A 15,936-nucleotide genomic window follows, 5' to 3' on the forward strand; every position below is an offset into this window, starting at 1 on the left:
TCTTTTGGATCAGAGTTGTTTGGGTTGAAAATTGAAATTGCCAGTTCCCAACATGAGGCTTCACATGATGCAGGAGAAACAATGTCCCACAGCTTTACTTAGGATGGTCCCAAGGACACTTAGCTGCTGGTCACAGTTGTAACCATCGCTGCTGTCTTGGTCCTCCTGATGTCCTAGCTCATCCTCTGTCCCTTGGAGGCTCAGCTCTTGCTGTCCTTGGTACTCTTTCAGGACACTCATTCAGTTAGTGGGAGCAGAACTGGCTTCCATTATTTATCTTCAAGCTGACTGTGGGTTGGTACCATGCCCTAAAACTGCTGTGGTCTGAAAAGTTTTAGACCTTCTCAGACTTGAAAAGGTCATTGTCAGAAAAGACATAATGGGAAGGCCTTGAGCTTACCTTCAGTCTATGATTCTGTTAAAAGTCATTTTAGTATGTCTTTTGAACCCAGCTCTGTTCTCTTCCCATGTTTCATTAGGGAGAGTAATGAGGACTGATACTGAGGTAGGGTGTAGGCTAATTGGAAGCAATGAGGCTCAGAATCTCAGATACAATGATAATTTTGGTAGCCGAACTATTTTATTTTCTTTTTCAATTTTATGTTCTGTATTTTATCCAGATATGGTATCAGTAAATGATAGGTAGCATAAGAGACTGAAAATTAAGAAAAATTTAAAAATTTCCAGTTAAAAAGTATGAAATCATTGTCTTATGTGTTTGGAGTTCTGAAGAAAGTTTGCACGCTCCAGTAGTAAGAAGAGGCTCTTCAGCTGTCTCTCAGCCATTGATTATTCGTCATTTTCCAGATGGGCTGAGTTGGTTGGCTCCAGGCATTGCTGGGATGACTTTATAAGACTCTGCTATGTTCTGTAGCCAAACCATGTGAGAGGAATGAGATCAAGGGCAAAGTGTGCAACAGGAGACGCTCTGGAGTTCTGTCATTAAAATGATATATGAGCATCTAGAAATAACACATATATTGTCTTGTATATTTCCTGTATTTATGATTCTGCTCTTTTTTTTTTTTTTTGCAGAAAGAGCACTTCAAATGATTCAAGGAACCAGAATTTAACATGGAAGATGGCATTTAATGGCTCATGTAATAGCATTTGCACATGGAAGTCCAAAAACCTGAAAGGAACATTTCAGTTCAGAGTAGCAGCTGTAAATCATCTGGGGTTTGGTGAATATAGTGGAATCAGTGAGGATATTACATTAGTTGGAGGTATGTTACCATGTCTGTCTACATACTAACTTACAAGGATTCAGAGATAAAGATAAATGTATTCTCAGCATTAGCAGTAATTGAGTGACTATATAACTTCACCAAACTACCATAGAAACTATTGAACTATTCATTTTATGTGATGAGAGCTTCCTGAAACATCAATATCAACATGTCCTTTTTCTCCTCAGTAACCGTCAGCTGATCTTTAATGCCTACTGCATGAAGTCCATGCTCCTAGATGGACTTCCAAGGTTGTTCGCAGTCTGGTTTTTATCCCGCCTTATTTTCTGTTCCTGGTTCTCTCATCTGCTACACAACACACCTGAAACTCAACTTTGTCTCTTCCCCAATATCTACATCTTCCACTGGGTAGCCTATTTTTGTTTATAATGCATCGTCTTTCTGATCACATAGGTTAGAAATCTCAGTACCATGTTTGATTTTCCCCTCTATTCAGTCACCAAGTTCTGTTGACTTTATTATCTTGATTTCTATCTACTAAGTTCCCTTCTTCCTGTTTCTACTTTGGCTTTCCTAACTTAAGCTACCACTTCTTGCCCGTGCTCTTGGCTTAACCCCACTCCTGACAGCTAATCCAGCTGAAGCACAAGCTGGATCACTGCACCGCTCTCTGAAAATCTTGAAATGGCTCTCCATTCACTGCCTTCAGAAGCTAGTACAAACTTTTCTGTGGCATTTAAGGCCTTCCATGATTTGCCCTTCGATTGTGGTTCCTCTTTCCCAATATTTATCCTTACGGCTATAGCCATACCAAACTGGTAAACAAACAAACAAACAAACAAACAAACAAACTTCCATGAAGTATGTTCCCTCAGCCTCAAATGCAGGCTTGTACCACCTACCACTTGCCCTTAACTGGGATTTTCTTTCCCTTACTTTGTCAATTGAAATTCTTCTCATCCATCAGTACCCATTGTGATGCTTATCTGCTGCTCCTTAGACACACACAGCACATTACTCTATGCAAAACTGAAGTCATTCTTATTTGTATTATAGTTAGTTACCTGGAGAAGAGCTCCACAAACCTTTTCCGAAAGAACCAAATAGTAAATATTTTAAGCTTTTCAGGCTACATTCGGTCTCTGTAGCATCTTCTTTTTTTCCTGATCATATTTTTAAAATGTAAAAATTATTCTTGGTTCATGAGTAGTGCAAAATCAGGTTACTATGGCCACATGTGGCCTGCATGCCATAGATTGCCTAGCCCTGGTCCCCAAGTCTTCTTTTCTCAGTGAAACTAAGAGCAGGTGCCATGTTTTCACCAGGTGGCGCTAGTGGCAAAGAAGCCGCCTGCCAGCGCAGGAGATGTGAGAGGTGTCGGTTTGATCCCTGGCTCGGAAGATCCCTTGGAGGAGGGCACATCAATCCACTCCAGTATTCTTGCCTCAAGAATCCCGTGGACAGAGGAGCCTGGCAGTCTGCAGTACATAGGGTCCCACAGAGTCAGCCATGAGACAAAAGTGACTTAGCAAGCACACACACACACACACACATCATGTTTTCATGTTTATATTCTTCGGTTAAATACTCATGGAATTAAATGTATATGAAGACGTTATAGAGGAAATGATATTCCCAACTATATGATAAATGAAAGTTGAGACTTCTTTGTCCCAAATTCATTAAAAAGATTATTCATGTTTTATCAACCATTTTAAAGTAGAAAATAGGGTGGGTATATCCCAATGATATATTGGAAACCAGATCACTGGAAATGAAAAAAGAGAAAAAAACCCTTGACTTTGATTACTCACAGTGTAAATATACTCTCTCCATGGATGATTTCAAGCTACTGATGGTTTAACTATTGGCTTGCAAAAATTCAGTAGGGGCTAACTTTGGCATATTCTGGCATAATACTGAGGCAGTCGAGTTTTACTCTTTGAATTATGTTCTTTTTCTCATTTATTTTATTAGATGGTTTTTGGATACCAGAAACAAGCTTTATACTTACTATTATAATTGGAATATTTCTGGTTATTACAATCCCATTAATCTTTGGTAAGTATAATAGATTTAAAAATACATCAATAGGTAATAAACTGCTTACTTGATCGTATTAATTGATTTATCTGAGTTTAATTTATATCTGATTAACTTTCTACATGAAATAGATTCATGAAATTCACAATGTTACCTTTGGCTATGCTTCAATAACCACTAAACCCTGTGAATTTTTTTTTTCTAATCTGGGGTAACCATTTTATGAAAAGTATATCCATATTTATACTTCACAGTATTCTTTAGGTAAAACCACTTGCTAAGGCACCAACTTCTAGCCTTTTTTAAAACAGAATTACAGATTGGCTATATAACAAGTGTTTGTAACTTATAGTTTGAAAAAAGTAAAAGAAAAATAACTCTGGGTATAAAAAAAGTGGAGGATTAAAGGGAGACCAGTGATACCCTTGTTCAGGATAGTCTGGGTCTCCAAGCAGACAGCCCAGTTTAAAATGAACAGGGCCTCTTGCAGAAGATCCATTTCTGGCTTGTAGCATTCACTCTCACTTTTGGATGTCTGGTCTATTTGTTTCAAATCTCTGCTCATTTGTAAATAACCAGGAAAGTAGAGCAGTTTGGCTAGATTGATAGAAAGCTAGCTATTTCTCATCACTAATTTTATACTAATACGTTAGTCTTAAAAGTCTTTATTTAAACATTTAATAATGAGAAAATACAGGGACAAGCCCCCAAAAGGTGATTAAACATTAGACCTATCAGGTTATCATACATCAGGCTTCCCTGGTAACTCAGTTGGTAAAGAATCTGCCTGCAATGCAGGAGACCCTGGTTCGATTCCTGGGTTGGGAAGATCTGCTGAAGAAGGGATAGGCTACTCACTCTAGTATTCTTGGGCTTCCCCTGTGGCTCAGCTGGTAAAGAATCCGCCTGCAATTCAGGAGACCTGGGTTTGATCCCTGGGTTGGGAAGATCCCCTGTAGAAGGAAAATGCTATCCAGTGTTCTGGCCTGGAGAATTCCATGGACTATATAGTCCATGGGGTCACAAAGAGTCGGACATGACCGAGAGACTTTCACTCTCAGGTTATCATAGTTGATTATACATCCTGCTTTATCCCCATCATTCCATTATAGTCATTACTACTACTTTCTTTCAGTCTCCTAAAATGTCCTGATTTGGATTATAAGATACACAGTCACTCTGTCATTAACATATGAGCCTCTGACATGCTGAAGCATTACAAAAAAGACATGATATTTACCAGAAACCAACACTCAAGCATATAGTCAGGAAATTGGGACTTCTTCTTTTTTTTTTTTTAATAAATAGGGAAAAGTTTAAGGAAAAGTTACAAACATAAAGTTGAACCCTCAGGATAAAGAAAGTTAATATTTCACTCCATGTCCTAAATCTGTATTATTTCCCCAAACTGATTAGAGTCATAGCTATTAGCATGTTGAAACTTGAATTGAGATTTCTTTTCAAACATTCCACAGCAGACAATATATGGAATATATGATTCCTTCAGCTAACTTGGAAAGCTAAAAATTTCATCTGACCCTGCCAGGATTTTAACCTGTGGTTCCAGGGAGTCTAAGTACTGCACAGCTGATGTTTGTGCCACTAAGCCAGCCCCTCCAGAATTATGCATATGACTGTAGTATATTTGGCAGTTGGCATATAGGCTTGACTATTTGTCTGCTTTCCTACTGGGAAGGAGTATTATGTGAAGGATCCTTCATCTGACCTTTGCCTGCCTACTTGTACATCATTGTCTAAACTCATGACTCTAGTGGATGAACGTGAGATAATTTCAGACAACCTATTGTGCTTTCAAGACACTTCATGGATATCTGACTTTCTCAGGACTTAAAGGTCTTTATTCTACGTGGAACTCATGCATTTTTGAGTAGAGCTAAGCTAATCTGGTTCTTTTGCTTTTAGTCATAGTGCATGTGGTTTTACTGGTAGAATTGTGTGAGTGCATGAGGAAAGATTGAGTTATTCAAATAATGAAAATACCAATTGTTTAAAAATTTTAATTGTGCTGAGGGTTCTCGTAAATACTTATAAATACAAAATTGAAACAAAGATTTTAAAATAAGCATCAACAGCCTACTCTTTGGTGAGTGGTTGTATCTACTGTGCAACATGAGCCTTACACTGGGAGCAAAGGAAAATAAGCTGTAATGGTGCTCTGTGATAACCTAGAGGAGTGTGATGGGGAGTGGGAGGAAAGTTCAAGAGGGAAGGGATATATGTATATTTATGGCTGATTCATGTTGTTGAATGGCAGAAACCAACACAACATTATAAAGCAAATATCCTCCAATTAAAAATAAATTAAAAAGTATAATTGCTGACCTCAGGAGCTTGTCGTTTAATGGGGGAGGTAAGACATATTGGTTTCCCTTGTGGCTCAGCTGGTAAAGAATCCACCTGGGTGGTAAAGAACCCAGGGAGACCTGGGTTTGATCCCTGGGTTGGGAAGATCCCCTGGAGAAGGGAAAGGCTACCCACTCCAGTATTCTGGCCTGGAGAATTCCGTGGACTGTATAGTCCATGGGGTCACAAAGAGTTGTACATGACTGAGTGACTTTCACTTTCACTTTCAAGATATATCCTGTGCAGAAAGTAAAATAAGACAGATGTGTTAAACAGCAATAAAAGGAAGTAGTAAATGGAATGTAGAAGACAGTGACACAGCCATTCTGACTGAGAACCACAGTTGGTCTTATAAGTTCAGAGATGAGATATCAACAGAGGTTGCAGAGGTCTTGGACAGCATCCCTGAGGATATGGAGTCTTGAGCTGGGTCTTTAAAAATGAAAGATGGGTGGTAAGAGCATTTCAGGTTTAGAAAAATTATATTAGCATAAGTACTTAAGATCTTTTCCTGTGTGGTCCCTCAGATGAAATTTCACTTGCGTAAAACTCTCACCTGTTGGGTACAGAAGCTACTGTGGAATAAAGTTCAAATTTTAAGCATCATCTTGCAAAGCATCCTTACTGTTTTCAACTTTTGTGTCAATATTCTAGTATAGATGGGCAATCTTAATGACATATGTATTTTAATCTTTGAAAAATATAACATGTTTTATGGTTATAAAATAATATTTGCCTGTTGTATGAAGAAAACAATACAAATCACCCATGATTCCACACCTAGGGAGGACCATTGCTAATACTTGGTAGATTTCATTCTAATAATCTTTCTATATACGTGAGTATGTGTATTATGAAAAACAATGAATATACACTCTGTACTCTGCATTTTAAAATAAAGCATGCCGTTATATAGAAAGCATCCTTTAGGTCTGCTGAGGAGAATAACCTGGATGTATCTGGATTCAAAAATGAATTTGTTCACTAACAATTATAATGCAGATTTGCTTTGGTTTATTTTGATTCTAGACTATGAGTGATTTTGTGAAATAAGTTCTGATAGTAAGATACTTCCACGTGTTTATAACAGCAATCGGAAATATATTAAGATTTACACTGAGAAGTGAGATAAAATGTGATGTGGTATAAATTATACTTTTTCATATGACTTTTTACCTGGATTTAGTTAGTTTTTCTATTATGGGCCTATTTTTTTCAATCAAATTTGGTTATTCTATCAATAATGTTGTTCAGTATAAACTTTAAAAATGTATTGTTAGCAGCCTTTTCTAAAGAAAAAGAAAGCAATATTTCATTTGGTAAATTATGCTTTTTTTTCTTGATAGTCTGGCATAGATTAAAGAATCAAAGCACTCCCAAGGAAGGGCTGACGGTTCTCATAAACGAAGACAAAGAATTGGCTGAACTTCGAAGCCTGGCCACTGGAGTGGGGCTGGCAAACGCCTGCTATGCGATACAGTATGTAACCTGTGCTGGCATTACGGGACACCTAGATGAAGAGTGTGTGCATGCTAGGGCGCTTCAGTCGTGTTGGACTCTGTGATCCTATTGTGGGCTACTCTAAAAAGAGTGTTCATGAGTGCCACGTTGCCCAGGACTGTCCTGGTTTATGCTCATTTTTCTGGCATATTCAAAAATAACATCCCCTTTCATTCTCAAATGTGACCTGGGATGGATGGCAAATTATGTTGTTATCCTATCCTAAGAAGCATGAACAAAAATCAAATGTTTCCTAGTGTTTTAGCACATAATTTAAAAATAAGTAAAACAAAGAGATAAATACTATGTGGAAGGGAGTAGATGGTAATATGGTTGATTCAATAAGAAGAGACGGATTCTCTTGTGTGTGCTATTAAGTCAATTTTTTTCTGTTTTCAGAAATTGTATGGTGATTGTCTACAAAACTTCTCTAAAATATATGAGGTTTTAACTTCCATTGTCATCATAATTTAAGACAATATTTAAATGTCTCATTTAAAAGACAGACACTATATTATGCTCCATGCAAAAAGGATTGTATATAGTCATAGGCCTTGTTTCTAGAAATTTATTTAAAGACATAAGAACACAGGACTTGGAGTAGACACAGAGGTGACTTAAATATGCTTTTCAGAGATGACTTTTCCTTGAGAAAATATGCAGTGTATCTGATTTTCAAGATTCTCTTTTAAAAGCTCAAAGCATTTTTAATGCTGATGAATTTTCTCCTGCTCATAATATTCCAAGTGAGAAACTTGACTTTCTAAAAGTTAATCTGATGGACAAGAAATGATGTTGCAATCATAGTAAATTTTGTATTACATGAGAGATTAGGTGTATGAAGTAAAGTAAAAGCTTTGAGCTCATGAGCCCAGCTGTATTTATTACTCATTTGCAATAGCTTTTTATACAAATAGGTGACCTGAAGAAAATACGAGCTGATAATTTTAACAAAACAAACTACAGTGAAAAATTTTGAGGCAATGAACTCACAGGCATGTTATCAAAAGGAAGCTGCCTAGAAGTAAAGTAATCCACTCTGTCTGGGTTTCAGAAGACAGAAGGAATATTCTAGAAGGTGGAATAGGACTGGAATAGGAATGTAGACACAACACCATGTCACACTGAAGGCACTACAGTGTTGCCAAGCCATGAGATTTCTCTTCCCTTTCTCCTCCTTTTTTATTCTCAAACACTAACACCCACATCCACTTATAAACCGTATGCATTTTGGGAGACCAAAAATAACGTTATTTTCCAGTACTCTTCCGACCCAAGAGGAGATTGAAAGTCTTCCTGCCTTCCCTCGGGGAAAACTGACTCTGCGTCTCTTGCTGGGAAGTGGGGCCTTTGGAGAAGTGTACGAAGGGACAGCGGTAGACATCTTAGGCGTTGGAAGTGGAGAAACCAAAGTAGCTGTGAAGGTAATGTGGCTCTTTTAACTCCTCGGCTTGTTATGTCTGCATTATTGACAGGGACTTATTTTAAATATAACAATGAGAAAAAAGGAGTGATCTTGACTGAAAAGATGACTAGGAGAAGGTAGAAGTCTATCCATGGCTACGGAAATCACAGTACTTTTTCCATTTCCTGCATAAGTTCTGTTATGAACAGTTACCTCTGAGGTTACTAATTCGCTAAGACCAGCAGAGAGTTTTCCCCTTCAAATATACTCTAAGAGAACTGCGGTGCTTGGTGCTAGAGCAGATGGTAAATATTTTAGACTTGCTAGCCAGATGGTGTCAGTTCTGGCTATGCAGCTCTGGCACTGCAGTGTGAAATCAGCCACAGTCAATATGTGAATGAATGGCTGTGGTTGTGTTCCAGTAAAACTTTATTTATAAAAATGGAAATTTTCATTTCACATGATTTTCATGTGTTATGCAGTCCTCTTATTTTTTTATAACTTTTTCCAACTATTTCAAAATGTAACAAGTTAATTATACCTCAATAAAACTAGAAAAATAAAAATGAAACACCTATTTTCAGATTATAACTATACAAAAATAGATGAGAGTCTAGAATTGGTCCACAGGTTGTAGTTTGCTGACCCCTGTACTACAAAATTATTCATCATAGTGTATTTGATGCAGTTAAAAGGAAGCACTGGATATACTCTTGTATTTTTGTTAAACTTTCTTTTGATCAACAGATGACGTATCTTTTATGTAATTGAGTATTATCCTGATTATTGTTTGTTAAGAATTTATTGCTTTGAGAAATTGTCAGAGAAGTTGCAAAATTCTCTCCATTTCCAGTTGATAGCATTTTAACATACTTTAATCTCAAGTGGTTTAAACAAGTGTTTCTTTTTCTTACATAACAAGATGACTTCTGGCTTTGGTATAGCGCTGTGTCAAGCCAGAGCGAGTGTATCTGAAATTCTCTCGACTTTGTACGTGAGTGGGGCCTCATGGTTCCAAGATGGCTGCCAAAGAATCAAGTATCACATCTTCATTCAGGATATGGAAAGGGGGAGGATAGTGTGAGATGTATATGTTCAGGAAAGTAAAAAATTTCCACACACCTCCTCAACAATTTACTCCTTACATTTCATTGATCAGGACTGAGTCATATGACCAGACCACCTTGCTTGCAAGAAAGGCTGGGGAATTGGAGAACATAGTTTTTTAAGATACAAAACAAAGGTTGTCTCCATTAACCTGCTTAGCTCACAGAAATGTCTGCTATACTGATTCCTGGCTTGTTTTATGTTATGCAGACTTTGAAGAAGGGCTCCACAGACCAGGAGAAGATTGAATTCCTGAAGGAAGCACATCTGATGAGGTATTAGGCAGTTCTGAAATAATTTCCCCTTGGTATGGGTAGGAAGCTTTTACATATGATTTGTGGATTTTTAACTTTCAAAATCAGCTGACATAACAGATTATGTTCAAAATAAGCATGGCTGAAATTTAAAAGGAAGTATGTCTGGAGTGACAAGTATTCTGTAGAATAGATTTTTATGATAGATTCTCTGAGTCTGGGCACAGGCAGTCCTTAGACAATAGGTCTTTTCTTTTACCTCCAATAAGAAGCATGTTTTGCAAGGGATTTCTGAGGCTGATAAGCTTTAAATATGCTTATGTTTTTCTAAATGTGTAATCATAAGTCAAGTATCCTTGGTCTTGGTAAACTTGTCTTCAAGTTAGAGTTAGTTGACAGTAATGAAAACGACTCAGGTACATTTTAATAACCCTGAGGCGGTGGTCGACAGGGTCCCAGGTTGTGGGTTCTGACCATTTGACTGGGGCTTATTTGCTTTGACCTCTTGAGAAAACAATTGTAGCCAAAACTGCGTGTCTGAATTGTTTCTCTAAAAGGGAGAGAATTATTTCATATTTGTCATGACCAAAAATGTAGTGTTTTTTAAAATGTCTTTTGAAGAAAGGTATTAGTTAAAGTTACTTTCCCCCCCCCAAACATAAAATACTTGATATAAATGCCACTTCTTCTGAAACTATGCCTATTCTATGCACATGCCTTGGCCACTAGGGGTTGCAATATTACCTCTGTAAGGCAGGCATGAAAAGGAGGCTTTCATTTATTAGAGGGAGAAAAAAATCAGGGGTTGAAAGGAAATCAGAGATAAAGATTTGCTGTTTCACAAAGGCCTTCACAAGACTTCTGTCGCTGACATGTCAACCTGCCTGTCTGTTTCCACCTTTTAGCAAGTTTAATCATCCCAACATTCTGAAGCAGCTTGGAGTTTGTCTGCTGAACGAACCCCAGTACATTATCCTGGAACTGATGGAAGGAGGAGACCTTCTTACCTATTTGCGTAAAGCCCGGATGACGCCGGTAGGAAGTGGGGTCCACACTATTGGTTTGGTAATGCAGATGACCTTTAAGTTCCTCTTAATCTTCTTTTAAATTCAATAGACTGCAGTTTTGCCTGATGGTAGAAATTTAGACGACTTTCATCAGAAAAATTCTTGTATTTACTTCATGTTGGATTACTCAAACTAGAACCCTGGGCTAATGTCTGGCCTTTTCTGGCTGATTGAGCCTGTTTTTAGTATCTAATGGAAAAATAGGTTCCCCACCACCACCATGCTGCCAGAATCATGTTCTCTCAAGAACAGAGACTGTGTGGAGTTTCTCTGTAGTTATTTTACCTGCCTTTATGTCACAACTTGAAATTTCCAGCCCTCATTTCTTTACCAAGTACTAGGTTATACGTTCCTCCCCAGCTGACATTTTCCGTATGGATTTTCACAGGCATCTCAAAAACAGATCTCTTGATGTCATGCATCCTCCTTCATGCCCCCCATCCAGCTCCTTACTTTCTCTTTTCCTACCATCATGCTAAGAGATCCTGTCTGCTCTGGGGTTCCTCTTACAACACGCAGCCCCAGTGCATCGTCCCCGTCTCCCCCAGGCCGAGAGCAGCACCCCGCACAGATGGTCGCTGGAAATCCTGTGACCTGCGTGTTGAATCAGGCTCGGGGACGGGGGTGGTGTCTCAGCTCCTATGGAATTTGCTTTAGGTCTCAGATGAGAAACACCTGAGACAAAACAAATAACTGAAATTTAAATCTGTAGTTTTAAAAATTCTGCTTTTTATTTCTATCAAAGTACATGTGCGTGCATGCGTGCTAAGTTGCTTCAGTTGTGTCCGACTCTTGCCACCCTATGGACTGTAGCCTGCCAGGCTCCTCTGTCCATGGGATTCTCCAGGCAGAAATACTGGAGTGGGTAGCCATTACCATCTCCAGGGGATCTTCCCAACTCAGGGATCGAACCCAGGTCTCCTGCATTGCAGGCAGATTCTTTACCGTCTGAGCCACTAGAGAAACCCAGCAAAGTACACATTATATGCGTAAAAAACTGAACTATATGACAAGGTTTATGGTGAAAAATAGGTGTCTGCTCATTCCTTCTGGTGTTTACCTCTGCGTTCCTAAGTGCTCTGCGTATATGGTACACAGTGAGTTTTCAGCCTTGGGGGAAATCTATTGACTGTCTACCATGAGAGGCGAAGATTTAACCTAAGAGTAGTCATGACTACTACTCTTGACTAGAAGTAGTCATGTACCAGCCCAGCCCCATCAGCTCTACACATAGAAAAACTTCATTTTCCCCATTCTTTGACAGTCACCCCAATTTGCAGATAAATCACCTTTGCAGGTTTACATTGCTATGCCTATTTAATTATTATTTGCTAAGATACTCAAATACTATGATTGTGATTTTTCTCGAGTAGTTTAATAAATGCCTCTTTCCCCCCATTTGCTTAGCTTTCTATATACCTAGACTTTCTGGCAGAATTGTAATCCTTTCTCAACATGGTTAAATGTATCAGATAATCCAGCTCCTCCCAATTTTTCCCCTGGACACTTCCCTCATGGAGTTGATACGGGCACTTTGTCTTCGGGTCTCTACAGTGCTGTTATCCAGGGGTTTCCTTCACATTTACCCTGGTAATTTCCACGTTGGGCCCTTATTTCCTCAATTCCATGACTTTATTCTGTTTTAGAAAAGAGAAAGCACAAGAGGCAAAAATCTCTTTTTTTTTCCACTTTGAGGAAATGTTCTTTTTCATTCCCTCACACTGGATTAATGATCTGCTGTGTTCTAGGTTGAGAATCCCTTTTCCTCAAAACTAAATCCTCTTTGTCTTTGTTTTCTAGCTTCTACGATTGTCTTTAAAACCTTTTATGCCATTCTGATTCCTGGACAAATGATCAGTGACCTGCTTTTTTGCCCTTCTCTTTGGAAAATTTTAGGAACTTCTCCTTATCTGTGGTACTTTTTACTCATCTGGATGCTCAGCCTGGAAAATCATGACTTTCAGTTCTGGGATTTTTTCATATCATTTCTTTGGCAACTAACTCTTTGTTTTCTTTATTTATTTGTTCTAAAAATCCCATTACTTGGATAATAGTCATCTTTGTTTTATCTTTTTATTAACTATTTTCTCCTATTTTCTACTCTGCATCTTTGCTCTCAATTCTGGTATATTTCCTCAGCTTTGAAATAGAATTTAAAAATTTAATTTTACACAGACTCATTCTTATATTTTGACTGCCTCTTAAAATAGTATTCTGATTTTTCCATACATGCAAAATCTTCTTTTATCTTTCCTAGGATACTAATTATAGTGTTTTTTTTAAAGTGTTAATTTGCTTCCTACATTGTCTTGACTTCCTTTTTGCCTCTTTGTTCTGGGATCTGTTTGTAATGTGAGAAGCTTTTCTCAAATGTGTGGTAATTTGTGGCCGGTCTGCATATTTAATAGTGAGCCCTAAGAAGCTGATTGGAGCCTATGTGTCCAAGCAGCTTCCTTTTGTTGTCAGGTGGGACCCTGCTGTTCTGTTGGGGTCCCCTAATGACAGCATCTGGATGTCTTCCCTGGCATATGCCAGTTTCCCCCAGAGAGGAGTCTGCTGGTCTCCTGCTTGGGCAGTAAATGCATGAGCCTCAGTTCAGAGAGTCAAAGCAGGGAAGAGAGCTGAGGGGTCTGAAGGCTCGGAATGAGGATGCTTGTTTAATTCCCTTCTCCATTTTCAGCACAGAGCCTCAGCATGACTGGTATCTTTGAACCTGGAATTGTTTTGGTTCTGTGTGTATGTGTGTGTGTGGGGTGGGGGTGCGGTTTGCAGAGGAAAGCCTCCTGATGCAGTGAGGGGCTCTAGTTAGCTCATAGACAAGCTTTTAAGTATTCACCCTGCTCTTCACCCTACTCTTCACCCCTGCATTCAGAGATACTTACTGCCTTCAATTCCAGAGTACTTATAGGGTTCTATAGTGAAAAAACAGAGAAGGCAATGGCACCCCATTCCAGTACTCTTGCCTGGAGAGTCCCATGGATGGAGGAGCCTGGTAGGCTGCAGTCCATGGGGTCGTGAGAGTCGGACATAACTGAGCGACTTCACTTTCACTTTTCACTTTCATGCATTGGAGAAGGAAATGGCAACCCACTCCAATGTTCTTGCCTGGAGAATCCCAGGGACGGGGGAGCCCTGTGGGCTGCCGTCTATGGGGTCACATAGAGTCGGACAAGACTGAAGCGACTTAGTAGCAGCATAGTAAAAAAAATAAATCTCTTAATTCTTGCCTTCTTCTCTGCAGGCAGCTAGCTTTCATTTCTATGGGCTCTGCTAAATGACCATGCCTCCATCTGCTTTCCTTCCTCCAAAACGTTGGCTTGTGCTCTATTCTCATCTGTTCATCCTCATGAGATTATAATATTCCCTTTACAAGGTCACTTTAGTAAGGTTTGGGAAGAGACGTTAATAAGAAAGTTTCTTGGTAGATTTCTTCGTTTAGTTTTTTGTTGGAGAGAGAAGAGACAACGAAGATGGGCTGAAGGAACTCACAGCGCTGCTTTTCTCTAATGAATCCTATTCAGCTAGTGTCCTAGTGGCTCCGATGATCGGTTTTCAAGTGCACGTTAGTCCTTCTGTTGTCTTTCCTGCTGGCTACCCAGGCAGCTTCCATGCTTGTCTCCCTTGCAGGACCCTATAGGACAGGATGCCCTTAGGTGCTCAGTGCTAGAATTAAGGTCTGGGGTCCGCAGCAGAGCACTATAGGCTCTAAGCTCTTACCAGCCTAAGTTCACGTGGGGCCAGCCATCTCTTCACAGAGGGTACTCAGAGGCACCTTTCTAGATTTGCACAAGCATCCTTCTCCCCATCCCTGCTCTGAGACTGTTTTGTTGAGTTGAATGCCTAAGGATTGACTGCAACTGGGTTTATAAACCTTAGGCTAGTCCTTCATTTTCAGGACACTCAGTTTCTGCATCTGTAAAATGGAATATTGAATCCAAAACTTTCTCAGCTCCTTTTAACGTTGACATTCTAAGATAGAACTAACATTCTAAAATGTACTAAGATAGAAAAAGTGGAAAAAAAAAAAGAGTGAAAAAAGAAAAAAAAAAAAGCTCTATCAAAAAAAGCTCTATAGATACAAATCTATTATTTGTATCTATAATACAAATCCATAGCCAGATACGATTCAATTCATGAAATTTCTGCTGCATATTTATTTCATTTAATACAGCAGTGGGGGATGTGGCAGTTGCTTTCAAGGACCTCGCCAGTATGGTAGGGTGGGTAAGTCACATGTGAATAACTCATTTAAGGTAGAATATAAGGTAGAAGGTTTATTAGAATGGAGTAGAGAATATGCTGCTGAAGCTCAGATAAGAGAGAGAGATGTCACCTACTGGGAAGATGCAAGAAGGGTGCATGATGGAGGTCTTCTATTTGGGACACTACCAAGGTGCGAGAGAACAGTTTCTGAAGCTACACCCGTATGAGTTATAAAAGGCTTTGACTAGCGATAGACTGAGATAGAGATTCAATACATCTGGAGAGTTGGCAGGAGAAGACAGATGCCCAGGGTAGCATCTGGAGTTAAAGAGGCCTGACATGGGGTGATGAGGTGTCCCAGTAGGTTGTCAGAGGGACTAATAGGTGTAAGTTATAGTTAGAGATCCAGGCAGGCAAGGAGCATCTGAAAATCCGTCAGCAGAGAACAAGGCACCAGCCATCAGACTGTCATTCAGGAGGAGGATTCTCTGGGAAGAATGTCTTCAAGAGTAGAGTAGGTTTTGCCAGGAGTAAAGCAGTTCTGTTCGTCGAGGAGCCAGTGAACCTGAGAGGACACCCAGCAGGACTCAGACACAAGGCTGTGAGACAGGCATGTGGTAGACCATGAAGGGGCTGCACAGACAGATTCTTGGGAGTAAAATCGGGTCGAGTTATAAGATGTAGGTGTGGTTGAGTGGGATCATGGCAATACTGAGTCCCAGATCATCAGGATTCTTCCTACTCTGGGGACAAGACATGAGCTTATCAGAGGCGGCAGAGGGAACAATATTTAAGAGCACCCG

The 15,936-nt window shown here is 39.3% G+C and overlaps 1 protein-coding gene across 2 annotated transcripts in view; it reads left to right on the forward strand.

Annotated features, from left to right (window-relative positions):
- Positions 1–15,936, forward strand: part of ROS1 (ROS proto-oncogene 1, receptor tyrosine kinase) — a 118,328-nt gene that overhangs the window by 83,406 nt on the left and 18,986 nt on the right. The window contains exons 34-39 of one of the 2 annotated variants that reach the window (XM_024996960.2): positions 1,036–1,226; positions 3,168–3,251; positions 6,944–7,076; positions 8,359–8,521; positions 9,820–9,884; positions 10,769–10,898. In XM_024996960.2, coding sequence (XP_024852728.1) covers positions 1,036–1,226; positions 3,168–3,251; positions 6,944–7,076; positions 8,359–8,521; positions 9,820–9,884; positions 10,769–10,898 — 766 coding nt within the window. Of the gene's footprint in view, positions 1–1,035; positions 1,227–2,515; positions 3,145–3,167; positions 3,252–6,943; positions 7,077–8,358; positions 8,522–9,819; positions 9,885–10,768; positions 10,899–15,936 lie in introns of those variants that run through there. The other variant, XM_059890144.1, reaches the window with a different exon arrangement.

The sequence above is a fragment of the Bos taurus genome, chromosome 9 (genome assembly GCF_002263795.3).
Source record: "Bos taurus isolate L1 Dominette 01449 registration number 42190680 breed Hereford chromosome 9, ARS-UCD2.0, whole genome shotgun sequence".
Taxonomy (NCBI): domain Eukaryota; kingdom Metazoa; phylum Chordata; class Mammalia; order Artiodactyla; family Bovidae; genus Bos; species Bos taurus.